General features: G+C 37.7%; 1 protein-coding gene across 1 annotated transcript; it reads left to right on the forward strand.

Annotated features, from left to right (window-relative positions):
* Positions 1–2769: 2769 nt before the first annotated feature.
* ctsl.1 (cathepsin L.1) lies at positions 2770–5333 on the forward strand. The gene is made up of 9 exons (XM_024274600.2): positions 2770–3159; positions 3329–3433; positions 3558–3700; positions 3782–3979; positions 4062–4253; positions 4465–4630; positions 4707–4812; positions 4956–5059; positions 5137–5333. Exons 2-8 carry the CDS (start codon positions 3334–3336, stop codon positions 5053–5055), a joined length of 1005 nt encoding a protein of 334 aa, XP_024130368.1. The 5' UTR covers positions 2770–3159; positions 3329–3333; the 3' UTR covers positions 5056–5059; positions 5137–5333.
* Positions 5334–14977: the final 9644 nt, after the last annotated feature.

Here is a 14977-nt window from a genome sequence, read left to right on the forward strand (position 1 = left end):
AAACACCGACATAGTCCAAAAAGTTAGCCGAACTGCAAATTTTTTAAAACTTTAAAACCATAAGTTTTAAACATAATTATGAACTAAATATACAGCATTACCTGCAATAATGTTAGTGTGAATGCTGTAAGCTGAATTTGGCCACTGAAGATGCTAATGCTGATAGCTGAAGATGCTAAAGTTGATAGCTGAAAACGCTGTAGCTAATAGCTGAAATTGATAACCAGCTAAAATATTACCTGAATGTCAAATTAGCCTAAAAAACAACAACAAAAACTTAGGTTAGCCAAAAGAGCTAGCATGTAGCTGAAATATTAGCTAAACTTCAAAATATCTTCAAAAACGGAAAAAAGCCTAAATTAGCCAAACAGGTAACACGTAAATATTATCTTAACTCCAACACAGCTTAAAAAAAAACGAAATTAGCCAAAATAGCTAGCATGTTGCTGAAGTATTAGCGAAACTCCAAAACAGCCTAAAAAATCTTATTAAATGCCAAAATAATCCAAAAGCAGAATGCCCATTTTTAAAACTTTAAAACCGTAACTTTTTAACATAATTCTGAATACTAAAAAGGCAGAAATATTATTCCAGAATGAATCAACTTAAACCTTAAATAACTCTAAGTCTTGGCAGGTTTTATAGACTTTAGTTGCAGGTTCAGATCACACATTATTGTGAGCAAATTTCTAACTTGGTCCTCATTAATGGATTACATGAGCAGTCACTTGTGGAAGTCACATGACGAAGATGAGTTTGACTCTATTAGAAAAATGATTTGTTGAATCTACATTTATTAGGGAAGATCCAACAAAAAGTGACCTGACCATCAACTCATAAAACTCAAGAACAGAAGTGGTTCAGAAATGTGATCACTGACAGGAAATTATACTTACTGTGACTCACCATGAAAAAAGCAGGACATGCAAAAAGCGGAAGTTACGCTGGAAAGCACAGGAGTTTTTGTGTTGTTGTTTCAGTTTTTATTTTGCAGAAACAATTCATCAGCTTCCTTCCTCACAACACAATATGAGCAGAATTCATGCAGAAAAGATTCATGTTTTTGCTTTTTTGTTTTTGCGCTGACTCACAAGTCTGTGCTTCCACATGATACTTGCTGTCAATGATTGAACAAAACTAAAAAAAATGTCATAGTTTGTTCTTAAGAATACTTTGCTCTATTTGTAGCTTTATCTTTTAAAGATCCAAACTTATTTAAATTCATAAAATTACAACTTAAATATCAATTCTGTCTGTTTTTACTGGTTGATTTTTGACTTTAGGGGCATCTTTAATGTATCAAATCAAACTAATTCCTGATTAAAAATCTAGTTTCTATGTATTTTTTTTAATATTCTTATTTTTTATAATTTGGATGGGATTTAGAATGGTGCAGCTAACATCAAACTCCAATTAATGGATATTTTGTCAAACAAAAGTGAATTTTTGTGAAGATTTTTTTTATTTTTAAATGGATCAAACAGAAATGAAAACTAGTTAAAAAAATAACTTTTTTGTACTTCAGAAACACTTTAAAGGATTTCAAATTTTAATTGAAATTGAGTATAATTTAAATGATAAAAGTATGAGTTTCAGTAAAAGAAAAAAGTTGTACCCTTGATTAATAATCAGCATAACTGCATAATTAATTACACATTTTTTTTATCACTTTTGAGGCCAAAACTTAAAAAGCTAAGAAAAAAAAATAAAAATAAATGAAACAAAAAAAAAAAAAATGAAATAAATAAATTAACTAAAAAGCTAGGAAAAGGACACACAATGGATTTAAGTCGTTGGCTTTCCTGCAACTGACTTTCTTCGACGTGGAAATAGTGAATCAAGTTTCAGTAGCATTGAGGTCATTGAGAATCGGGTCAAAGTGAAACAGCATCAGATTTCTTCAAACTTTACTTTTTAAAATACTTTTCTAGAATTTATTCTATGGATTGGAATTTTATTTTTTGTTTTGTTTTTTTACACTTATCTATAATGTGTTTTCATAAAAATTCTCATAAAACTTCCTACATATATTTTGTGCATAAAAATGAAAATAAACAATACATGCGTGAGGTTAAACATCAAAATAAACAGCCAAACTTCAGTGGAGATCCAAGACGGTTTAAGCTCGTCCTCAAAAATCTGGATTATGCTGTTTTTCCCAAGAGACAAACAACACCAAAAGGCCTGACGCAAAGACTTTTAATGACATCTGTAAACTTTTTACTCAGTTCTCAGCATCTTTATGGTCCGAAGCTTTACACGACAGCCTTGTGACTCTGTCAGGCAAGCAATCATATGTTCATTTAAAAATTAAAATCTAATTGTCCCCATGACAAAAAAAACCCATCAGCTTTTAATATTTTATGAACATTTTAGCTGTTTCTCTAATGTTTCTCCTTTTGTTTGTTACATACTGTTGGATATTTTGCATGCTTACCTGACAGAATCAAAGCTTCTCATATGACTCTTACGGTAAACCTTGAATGCATTATGAAAAAATGTCTTCCTGGAAACAAAAGAAGGAAACAACATCGATAAAATGCATTCTTCTTTAATGTTAGAATGTCCAAACCTAAATATAATTGACTGGAAATGTATCATACAGATACATTTTTCTGTAGAATAAAATGTTAAAAATGAAAGAAGGTAAGTAGGAGCAACACTTCAGGTGAAACTGAGTTTTCATGCAGCTCAACTTTCAGTGAGTGGGTGTCACAAGCGCCTCTTCCTTCAGTGCATATACATGTTTTTCAGGGCAGCATTTTGCTGCTACTTTGGTTTTGGAGACAAAGGTGACCCACATCCCCAAATGCACGACTTCAGAAATCACATCTTTGTTCTTTTCACGCCAGCACATGACTGTTGGTTTGCTAAAGCAAAAATGCTGAGTAACACGTCATGCTGTTGTCATAAAAGAACTCCAGACTCTATAGGAGCCGGACGGATCTTCCTTGTTTTGCTGACTAAATCTTTTCTCCACCTATTTTTTTTTTTTACAGCTGACTCACCCGACCAGTTAATGAACTCCTGACAGCCACCTGACTGAAATGCTGTCACCATATACAAACCTGCGTATATAAGAGCTCCTCTGTGAAGCGGCTCCATATCACCAGCAAGGGGTTTAGCCAGTCTTCATAGTCCACACTGACAAACCAGCAGGTAAGTGGCGGCTGATAAGAAGACGTTTCTCCGTTATACATTAACACAGATAAAAAGTAAAGGAGTGTCGGTTCGTCTATAGCTTCAGTTCTGACTTTCAGAAAGGATTTCCCAAGTAAAGTCAAAGTGAAAGAAGTGCTTCTGTGATTTCCTGTATCTGCGTGTTCAGACAGGATGAAGGTTCTGCTCGCTGTAGCTGCTGTTCTGGCCGTGGCCAACTGTGCCAGTCTGTCTCTGGAGGACCTGGAGTTCCACGCTTGGAGGCTGAAGTTTGGTGAGGAGTGGGCCATTTTTCTTCAAGGACTTTTGCTTCAAATCTTGAGTTTATGTTTGGAGTGATGCTGGAAATGTGCGTCAGCTTTCTCTTCTCTTTCTGATGGATGAACTCTGATTTTCAGGGAGGACTTACAGCTCTCCAGTGGAGGAGGCTCAGCGAAGGCAGATCTGGCTGAACAACCGTAAACTGGTGCTGGTGCACAACATCCTGGCAGATCAGGGCATCAAGTCGTACCGCCTCGGCATGACTTACTTTGCTGACATGGTACGAATGGATAAACCGATTTGTTTGTGAATAACCATAAAATGAATATGTACTAATATGTATTTGGTCCTTCTTCATCAGGAAAACGAGGAGTACAAGAAGCTGATCACTCAGGGCTGCCTGGGTTCCTTCAACGCCTCTCTGCCCCGCCGTGGTTCCACCTTTTTCCGTCTGCCTGAAAACACTGACCTGCCCGCCACTGTTGACTGGAGGGACAAAGGATATGTTACTGATGTGAAGGACCAGAAGGCGTGCGGCTCCTGCTGGGCTTTCAGTGCTGTATGTGCAAAAACTTAACTAAAACGTAGTTATCTTCTAGACTTTCCAGTTCAGTGGTCTAAAACTTCTTGTCACTGTTCAGACTGGATCGCTGGAGGGCCAGACCTTCAGGAAGACCGGAAAGCTGGTTTCTCTGAGCGAGCAGCAGCTGGTTGACTGCTCTGGGGACTTTGGGAACATGGGCTGCATGGGTGGACTGATGGATAACGCCTTTAGGTACATCCAATCCAACGGAGGAATCGACACAGAGGAGTCCTACCCTTACGAGGCTGAGGTAAGGGAACATGTATAAAGTCTTATAAGAGTTATTCTCTAATTAAACTCATACATGGATATATTACTTGTAAAATCCTATTTCTCAAGGGACTAATGAAATCATAATTTGTTTAGGCCAAATTTGTGCAAAATGCTGTCATCTTGTGGACAAAACAAGAACATGAAACACTGTGACACTAACAGGATTCTCGTTTGTGTTTTTGCATTAGGATCGGGATTGCCGTTACAGACCAGATGCAGTCGGCGCCACATGCACTGGCTATGTTGATGTGAATTCAGGTGATGAAGATGCGCTGAAGGAGGCTGTGGCCACCATTGGACCGATATCTGTGGGCATCGACGCTTCTCACTCTTCCTTCCAGTTTTATGAGTCAGGTGGGAACTCACTGCAGCTGCCAAAAAAACATTTTTGCAGCTTCGTTTTTCTGACAAATGTTTAAACATTTTTCAGGGCTGTATGACGAGCCGGACTGCAGCAGCTCAGAGCTCGATCATGGCGTCCTGGCTGTGGGATACGGTTCAGAAAATGGCCAAGACTACTGGCTGGTGAAGAACAGGTATCTCTTGATTAGATGTTCTCCTATCTTAGCTTTGAATCTTTTGCAAAAAACGTCTTCTGTCATGAACATGATAAGATCGGCTCTTTTACTGCTTTAAGTACTTGATGGAAAGAAAATAAAACTTTTGTTGTTGTCCACAGCTGGGGTCTGTCATGGGGAGATCAGGGATATATCAAGATGGCCAGGAACAAAAGCAACCAGTGCGGGATTTCTACTGCAGCAAGCTACCCATTGGTTTAAATTGGTGAGAAAAAAAATCTCTTTATAACATTTAAATTTGTTCAGTTCAACTTTTACAGTGAATGTTTGTTATATTTGCAGACTGAAGACGTTTATTTCTCTTTGAGGAGGAAGAGGACAGCAAGATTTAATTCAAGTTGATTCTACTGTGAAGCAATAGTTTTTATTTTTTTAAAAGACACCTGAGAGATAATCTTGGTTCAAACTGACTCATCTTTAATGTAAAAATGTTTTTAAGAGAACAGATGTAAAGAAATAAAAAAAAAATATTACCCAAATCAAAGCTGTTGAAGTCATTTTTCTTCATAAACCACAAAACTTGGTTTTAGCAAAACTACATTTTCTTTAATTTATTCAATGTACTTGCAGAGTGCAAACACCAAACAATGAAAATGGGGCATCTTAAAGTTTAAGGAAGTGCAAAAATGTACTTTAAGATTGTTTAAAAATAAAATTAACCCTTTATTTTTTAAGCTGTATATGTATTATCTTGTCCAATAATAGCACACTACTGTGGAATCTGGAAATACAAGTTTATAACTATATTTATAGCATTACCTGAGATAATAATACATGCTGTAAACTGAATGTGGCTGTTGAAGATGTTAAAGCTGATAGCAAGAACTTAAACTGATAGCTAAACTTTCTGAAGCTGATAACTGACAACACTGAAGCTGATCACTTGCTAAAATATTAGCTAAATGCCATATTATTCTAAAGAAACGGTAGTTGCCATATCGTCAAAAAAAATAGGATGTTGCTAAATTATTAGCTAAACGGCAAAATAGTCTAAAAAACCTCAGTAAATACCAAAATAGAGGGAAAGTAGCTAAAATGTTAGCTAAACTCCAAAATAGCCCAAAATAATCTTAGAGGATATCAACTTAGCTGTGAAAAAAAAAACAGCGGGAAAGTAGCTAAAATATTAGCTAGACTCTAAAATAGTCCAAAATAATCTTAGTAGATGTCAACTTAGCTGTGATAAAACTAGCATATAGCTAAAATGTTAGCTTACCTCCAAAGTAGCCAAAAAAATCTTACTAGATGTCAACTTAGCAGTGGAAAAAAAAGCTAGCATGTAGCTAAAATGTTAGCTAAACTCCAAAATAGCCCAAAACGTCTTAGTAGATGTCAATTTAGCAGCGGAAAAAAAAAAAAGCTAGCAAGTAGCTAAAATGTTAGCTAAACTCCAAAATAGCCCAAAAACGTCTTAGTAGATGTCAACTTAGCTGCGACAAAAAAGGTAGCATGTAGCTAAAATGTTAGCTAAACTTCAAAATTGCCAATAAAACTTCAGGAGATGTCAAATTAGTCAAAAGGGCTAGCATGTAGCATTCTGTAGCCTGGTCCAAACTGCTGTTGACATGATGACTTTGACCTCAAAAACATTAAGGAGTTTTAAAACCTAAAATACAAGTTCAAGAGCCCAAAGTCTGCTGAATAGTTTAAAAGTTGAAAGGTTTTTGTAGTTGAAAGTCGTTTGTGGTGCTGAAAGTTTTTCATTGAAAAGGGGGCATTTGAAGATTTTAAGCCATTTTCAGTTAAGTAAAGAAGTGGTTAAATCGTTTAAAAAGTTGAATAGAGAATAAGAGAAATGAATGACTGGATCACTACAGTGTTAGTGCTCCACAGCATTCTCACAATGAGCAAGTTTTGGTTATGTCAGAAAACGAAGACTTGTCAGCCTTACATAGCTTACATAATTGACAGGGTTGTACTATGTGACAGTCTCCTGTAGTTAAAAATACTGGGTCTTTCTAAGAACATGTATTTTATTTTCATCCTTCTGCATTTTAGTGTGAGAGCTCCTTTCTGAAGAATGAGGAACACTGCTGTGGTGTTCTAAAACACTCCAGTCATTCACGTTAGGGAAGTCTTTTAAACAGGCAGTAATTATTAAAATAGTTGATAACTCCAAACTACGTAATTTTCAAGAACTTATAAGCAATTAACTTTTGTTTCTTTATATTTAACAATACCTTTGGTTCTTTTTAGACATCTTGTTCAGAATAAAAACAAAAAAAAAAAAACATACAGTGAAGTGTTTAGAGTGACTCATAAGCAGGAAAAATGCTCCTTATCTGTAGGCTTAATGTCTTGAAGCCAGAAAAACCAGTCAGTTATCTGCAGATCTCTTACAGGTTAACAGCTCTAAGACAGGAACACTTTTTATACTTGCGGGCAAAATATTACTGCAAGATGTCCTATTGGAAATTATGGGAGAGGTCTGTAAAATGTTCATCAAATATCCTGTTATAGAGACAGAATTTAAAATAAAAAAAATAATATAGGAAATCCCATCATCAAACAAAAATATACATGAATTATGTAATATGTAAAAGTTTCTTGCACCATTGTCCGGTTTAAACTAGTTTCTAGCATATTTTCCCAAAAAACTTGATTGCTAGCATTAGCGCGTTAGCTTTCAACACAGTTTACAACACACATTACCTTGCAACAAACATTTTCTGTAATACATTAACCCCTGTTTTCTGTGAGACCTTCGGTCACGTTTGTTCATTACTTTTCACCTTAACTGTTTACTAACCTGTGATTTGGAGTAGAAATACAGCACATATGTTGAGATGTTAGTAGCATTTCACCAAGAGGATTTATTCTTCTTCTGGTGCACATCTATTCCATACAGTTGAACGCTGGGTTGCCACCTAGTGGACAGTCGGGGAATAGCAATAACTCAAAGAGTTGGAAATGAACCATGTAAATAACAATAAAAGTAAGTAAATTTAAAAAGAAGATGTAGGGGGTGTCTGTTCTTACTTCACACTATTTTTTAGCTAAAGAACAAATTTAATTAATAAGTGAATAAAAGAAAAAAAAACAAATAAAAGACAGCATAAAGATAAGAACACGTAAAGAGATACAATAAAACTTTATTGTAAAAATCAGAGCAACATCTCATATGTTATAAAAGCTTGGCTATAAAAATGAGTCTTGAGTCTAGTTTTAAAAATGGACAGGGAAGGCGCTTGTCTAATAGTCATTATCATTCAGGAAGATCCAGCAAAGTTTCACCCTCAATGTTCTCACAGGAATGAATGAAATAAGCTGAATTTATATTTCACTTTCAGGGCTGACCCTGGGCTGTAATTTCTGCACTCCCAGCCACCACTAGGCAAAATTATTATGTCAAACTTTTGAGTTATTTTATTCATGGTTTTAATTACATTTTTTAATGGTGTGTTAAACTGTAAACAAACAAATAAAAAAAGATTGCAATTTGAGGACTTCACAACACCTTTATTTGCTTCACAATAAATGAAAGAAGACAGTTAAAAAGTTGGCAAATTAATAACAAAATTAAAAACAGCATAAAATGACAAAAAGTTGTCAGAAATAAAATACATAAAAAGTCAAATAAGAATGCAAAAAAACAAATAAGGTAAAATAAAATGCCACCAACTACTGAGCATCAAAAGCCATTCTAGTAAGGTAAGTTTTGAATTGACATTTAAAACTGTTAGGTCTGATAGCATGCACAGTTCTGCAGGAATCTTATTCCATAATGAGGGCCGGTAATGGAAAAAGCACAGTCGCTCCAGCGTTTCTGACGTGACCTGGGCACGTCCAGCAGATATTGATTAGCAGAACTTAAAACGCTAGGATAGCTGCGGACAGTTAAAAGCTCAGTTAAGTAAACTGGGGCAAGATCATGAAGATCTTTAAAGACAAACATTAAAAGTTTAGACTGAATTCTTAAATTAACAGGGAGCCAGTGAAGTGACTTATTCAGTACTTCTGATGGAAGAAGGTTTTCGACTGAAATCTCACCATATTCATTTTTTCTTTAATACTGATGAGTCAGCGGTCCCCTTTGTAGAAAAAAGCCCAAAGCATGATGGTACATTGCCTGAGACATTCACTGAGCACACTGTTAGCTGGGGCCTTGAGCTTGACATGTTCATGAATCTTGGATGTTTCATCCTGGATAGTGGCTTCCACGCTCACTAGTGCTTGGCTTCCTTTCTTGTGGCTAGCATACAGTCTCAGGGAGCTGGATTTGGGATAAAACCCTCCATGTATGGTGAGAAACTTTCGTGTCTAAACATCTGTGGTCTGCATCTCTTCCTTTGGCCATCGTATTATTCCTGAACTGGCAGTGCATTACTCTTTATTGTCTTTTGTGCCATACAGCTGCCTTCTTAGGACCTGTCATACTCATTGGAGATGTTTGGCTGTTGCAGCTTTTCTTGTTGCAATATATATAATATATGTGTATATATGTGTTTAGCAACTCCCATCTAGACGACTGCTAATCATTGTTGCGCAGCATAAGTTATTTCGTGCTTTAAGTTAATTATATAAACTGAGCAATCAGGTAAGACCAGACTTTATACCAAAGTTTTGCTTAGAATTTGAAATCTGTGCTGTCTGCAGGAATGTTAGAGCAAACGAGGCCTCTTTACACAGTTTATTTTACTATTCTAGGTGTCACATAGCCATAAATTAATAAACTTAACCAACTTAAGTTAAACCAATACTAAACTAGAAAAGTTTCATTAACTGTGATAATGATAGTGTGAATGATTTTTACTGAAACTAGTCCCTGAAGATGCTGAAGCTTTTTGCTAAAAATGGTGATGCAATGTACTTTAATTGCTGAAGGGATTTGTTGAAAATGAAAAAGCTATTTGCAAAATGTTAAATTTGCTAAAAGACTGGAAAAATTGTGAAAGAACTACGAAAGAGCGCTGAAGTTGACCTAAATTTATGAAAAAATGCAGTAAAATTGCTTGAAAATCCCTAATACGTGCCTTTTCTGCAAAAATATTTAAGTTGTTGGTTAAAAATGAGCTGAACTCCAAATCAGTTCCAAATTAGACACCAAATTAGCCAAAAAAGCTAACTCGTTGCTTAAATACTAGCTAAACTCGAAAATAGCCAAACAATCCTCAGTAAAATAAATTAGCCAAAAACGTTAGTCTGTTGCTAAATAGAAGATAAACTCTAAATTAGGATGAAAAAAACAGTAGACAAAAAATTAGCTAAAAATTAGTTACCCTGTAAAAACTTCAGTAATTAACAAATTAGCCAAAAACGTTAGCATGTTGCTAAAAAATAGCCAAACTTCAAATTAGCCAAAAAAAAACTAACATTGCTTAAATACTAGCTAAACTCTAGAATAGCTTAAAATTTCTCAGTAAACAAAAATTAGTCAAAAATGTAATCTTGCTTCTAAAATAGAAGCTAAGCTCTTAATTAGGCTTAAAAAACCCACTAGATAACAAATTAGCCAAAAACATTAGTTAAAATGTTGGTAAAAAAAAATCACTATAAAAGATTAGCTCATGAAAATATTTAAAGGTTTGTTGAAATTTGAAGACTTTGTCATTCATTTCCTATGGGACATATTTTGCTCAATATTTCAAAGATTTATAAATATGAAAACTAAAAACAGTAATGTTTTGAACGACCTGAACGTTTTGATCCCAAGTTTGCTGAAATCGCTGAAAGTGTGATTGAGTTTTTAAGGGGCGAAAAACGTACAGAAAGACGCAGGAGAACCACTACAGTCACACTATAAGTAACAATGTTGTTTTTGCCTTGTGTATAATTTGCTTTTATAGTTTTCCTTTTACCTCCAACTTTTATTTTGAGCTTTTTCATTACCTCATCATACTAGCAGAGAGCTAAACTGGATTTATACATTTTTAGACAGTATTTAGTGTGCTGTTTTTTGTCATCTATTATTGTATTTTCCACTGTCGTCATTCTATGATTGAATGTCAGAGTCAGAATGCACGTGAATCCATATGCAACACTTGTCATATTTAAATCACCGCTCTTACTTTATTTGGATGCCTTGGACCATTGCTAGTTAAGAAAGAAACGGCGAGACTCGAACTAACGCTGTGTAGAGTAATCCCATAATGAAATCCAACCTTCTTTCTACAGTAATTTGTGATGCTTAAGGGGTTTGCTTGTAATCCAACTAAATAGCAGTTCTTAAGTCTTTTTTCACACATCTCTTTTGAATCTTGGGAAGTGGAAGGTTAATAAATTCTGCAGCAAACCGTCAAGCTGGCTATAAATAAAGTTACAGTGCTTGAAATCGTTTTGTTCATTTGTTACAGGCTTTTCCACCAAACTGCATTTAATTTTCCTGTAGAAAAAAAAAAAAAAAAAGAGTCTAGCTCACAAATCTCTTATTTGACTCAGCTGGGAAACAGAAATAGAAGAGTGATCCTCACTGTTGAAAAGTCATTTATAAAACAGTTAATATTCCTTTGATAATAATCATCACTGGGAAACATATTTCCTCTCTCAGCGCATCGGAGAAATCACAATAAATAGTTGTAAATTGACTCTTGTACAGCCACAGTCGGCGTGGTTGTCACAGTGTTTGATGGCAGCTGCACAGAAGCATGGATATGAAAAATGGGGACGTATCAGGGGTTTAATCAGCTTGTGTGACAAAATGGGATTGTGACGTCTTACTTTTTGTCCTCTGGAGCGGCAGAACTGGAAGCAAACATGCACGAGCGGAGTAATTGAAAGAAATTTAAATAATCTTTTGTCACGTTTGAGAAAGATTATATTTAGACTATTGTGTCGGCATTCTCCACTGGGGCAATGTTGAGCCATTTAGGGGCTGAACGATTGTTATCCAGTGACATAATCGTCATTAGCCCCTTTATTTTTAGGAGTATGAAAAAGGACATTAGAGACTGGAAAAAGCGAGTGATGAAAAAGCTCAAAGACAGAGACAAAGGAAGACAAAAGTAGGGCGCGTAAGAGGTGAGTCAAATTAATTGGTTTTACTAAATCCTCCTCAAACAGCACAAGCCTATGCGGCACCACAAAAGGCCATTACCGGTAATCAATTTAAATCTTTTTCACCCTTCCCAAGGAAACCAATTAGGCAATTTAATTTGGCTTTTTTGATTCACAGCATAACCACAGCACAGGACAGGACATCCAATTCACTTCCTGCCGAGAGGGACAAGTGGAAACACTGGGAGGTGCTGCTGAAACAAACAAAGCTATCGATCTGAGGCAGGCGAGGAGATTCAGGGCGAAACACAGGGGGAGCGAATCTGAATCTTGTTAAGGAGCAGGGGGTGTTTGTTCCTGCTGTGTCAATTAAAACTGCCTCAATAATTAAAGTTCAATACAAGTTTAGCTCTTAGCTGAATCCACAGTTTTCTAGCAAAGGTGAGTATTTAAGGAATGTCTTTGTTCCATAAAATGCAGCCTTCTCTACCACTAGGTGGCAGCAAACTACCACTGATGCTTATCTGCCCTCTCAAAGTCTGGCCTGGATAGATTGGAGGCGAGCTCTGATTCAAAGTCAATAGTTTTTTCCCTTTTCTGCAATCGTAATACAAAAAAAAAAGCACTAAGATAACATTTCCTTGCACCAGTGAACCCATCGTGCTCTGAACAGAGCGTCTGTTTAATCAACGGCGTCACAGCACAATGTGCCGCCGGGTTTTGAGTGGGGTGTCAGTCAGCCGTGTCACCCATCGCAGTAAACAAACACCTCCTTCAATGGGAGACGTATATTTCAGTCCCGTGTCTCGCCAGTCTCCCCTCATTTGTGCACAGCCTCTTTGATGTTCACGTTAACTGGTTTATTATGATCATTCGAAACAAGTGTGACAGACAGGGTCTTCGCTCGACTGCTCACAATATAAGTCAGTGAATGTGATCAAGCAGAAATCTCTATATGTTTCTCCACGACCCATACTTACCCATTTGATATTTTAAATCTTTTATTTCTGAATCTTTCAATCGGTGAGTTGCATTTCTCCTGCAGGACTCCAGGCTGCAGACTGGGGAAGGCAAGTGAAGCTAACCGTTTGAGAAAAACGGCACTGGCAAGGCCAATTACACACAGACAAAGCACTTTGCATGTTATTGTGTTAGGGATTCATGCTTGATTGACTGAATGGGTTCTAATGAGACTGGGGAATGATGTGCAGGAGAGAAAAACGAAAAAAAAAATCTCATTCGTTTCCCCAATGGATTGATTCAGCGGGATCCTCGCAAACGCAGACACACTTGCTGGTGACAGCAACAGTTCAAAGGTGCAAATTCACACAGGCATAAACGTGGAGGAGCGCATGGAGTGAACACAAATGAGGCAAAAGTCTCAGTGTCTCCGTGTTGGTGCTGTAAACTGTGTACTCTGCAGGTCTCTGAGAGCGTGCAATGGGTGACACTTAAAATCATCTTTTTGTGGAAAGGTGAGTTGCCTCTGCAGATATTCCTGTGAGAAAGCTTTACTCCCACTTGCATCCTGTTATAGTATCACTTGACTTCTGGTGGAGTTGCATTCAAAACAGAAACAGATGGATCGCTAAAGCATGAAGTCATAAAAAGAGAAATGTTGGCCAAAGAGTGCATAGCTCTGTGTTGGATGCTGGACCTTAAGTCTTAGTCATGCGGACCCATACTGGGGGTTGACTCGTACAGGGCAGGTATGTTTCGCAGTTCCCTTGAGGCTCATACGACCACTTTGAGGGACGTCATGAAGATGGAACGTACCATTGTCATGTTTGTGCACTTATGATGTATGGGTGATGTTGTCGTACCGTACCCTTCACATCGCACCACCAGATCAGTCCCCTCTTGGAATGGTCTTAGTGTAAATAAGTGAACGTTTCCATTGAGCATTGAACCTTTGGCCGCGGGGGTCAGGTATGTGTGTGTGTGAGGACAAAACTTTCGGTTTGGATCTTGAGTCGGGAAAAGCGCTGGTCAGTTGTCATAAAACCTTTACACCAATCAATGGGTTTACATCGTGTGAGGACAGAAGCCGCCATCACGTTTCCATTCCATTTTTCTATAGACCTACGTCCAACGGGGGACCAGGAATGGTTCCAGTCAGTCCTGCTTAACGGGTCCATTTTGTAACGGAGACACTCAAAAGTCCCGTCCGGCCGGGTCCAGTCCAATCTGGGCCACTCAGTGGAAACGAGGGATAGTTGTTAGTAAGGTGATTGCACTGGCTCCTACCTGACCGCACAAATGTACAATACATAAATGCTCCTATGACTTGTGTAGGACGCCCACATAATCTATTCTTTCTCATTTCCTGATTTCTAACTGCAAGGCCGCACACAAGGAGCACACACTCACCACAGCAACAACAAGTTCCTTGTGGAGTCCGCAGGATTTGGAGAATCTGGACGCTGTGCCTGTATCTCACCTACTTTGTACTTATTTACACTTACATGCTACAAGTTCACACTAAACCCGGGTTCTTTAACTCGTGGCGTCCACACTTGACTGTCGCTACCTGATACTAAAGAGCTGGTCACACTGGCTTACACGGCCATATCACGGCTGGAGTATGGAAAAAATGTCATACCCGATGGTGCAGACGCTGTTAGCAGTGGACTGGTACTGCAACGACCGAGATGTGGCCCCGGAATCAACGCCCATACACGTGGTTCAAAATTTGGCCGTAGTTACACGCGGACACATTTTTTGAACTGCTCAAAAATTGAGACCTCAAATGACTGCGTGTGGTACAGCCGTGGGACACCGGTACAACAGCAGTTTCAGTGTGAGGTCGGGCCATGGAGCGAACGCTGGCACATGTGCTTGGACGCCAAAATTTCACGTTCATGCACGTCTGTAGCACGGCCGTTTTCCCGGCCAGTCTGTGTTTGTACCACCAAGAACATGTTTACCCTACATGCGGTCTAAGACCTTGATAATTTAAACGCACGTCCTGTATAAGTTTGCCTATTTTCCGCCCGTAGACAGCCCTGTGAGGGCAGTTTTGACTCCACCATGGCAGTGCTCAAATGCACTCACTACTCACCAGTGGGTGCTCTATATGAGGCGTTTGCCCTTTTAGTGGTGTTGTTTGAATCTACAATTCCAAAATACAGTCCCCTAGAAATCTCCCAGAAATCTCTGTGAAAAGCCAGTGTGGCTTCAGCAAATGGAT

This window comes from Oryzias melastigma, linkage group LG22 (assembly GCF_002922805.2).
Source record: "Oryzias melastigma strain HK-1 linkage group LG22, ASM292280v2, whole genome shotgun sequence".
NCBI lineage: Eukaryota > Metazoa > Chordata > Actinopteri > Beloniformes > Adrianichthyidae > Oryzias > Oryzias melastigma.

Excerpts from the sequence above, each read along its gene's own strand:
- ctsl.1 (XM_024274600.2), top strand. The coding sequence starts at position 3,334 with ATGAAGGTTCTGCTCGCTGTAGCTGCTGTTCTGGCCGTGGCCAACTGT. Across the intron at positions 3,434-3,557 it reads CGCTTGGAGGCTGAAGTTTG|GGAGGACTTACAGCTCTCCA; the intron begins GTGAGGAGTGGG and ends TCTGATTTTCAG. Across the intron at positions 4,254-4,464 it reads CCTACCCTTACGAGGCTGAG|GATCGGGATTGCCGTTACAG; the intron begins GTAAGGGAACAT and ends TTTTTGCATTAG.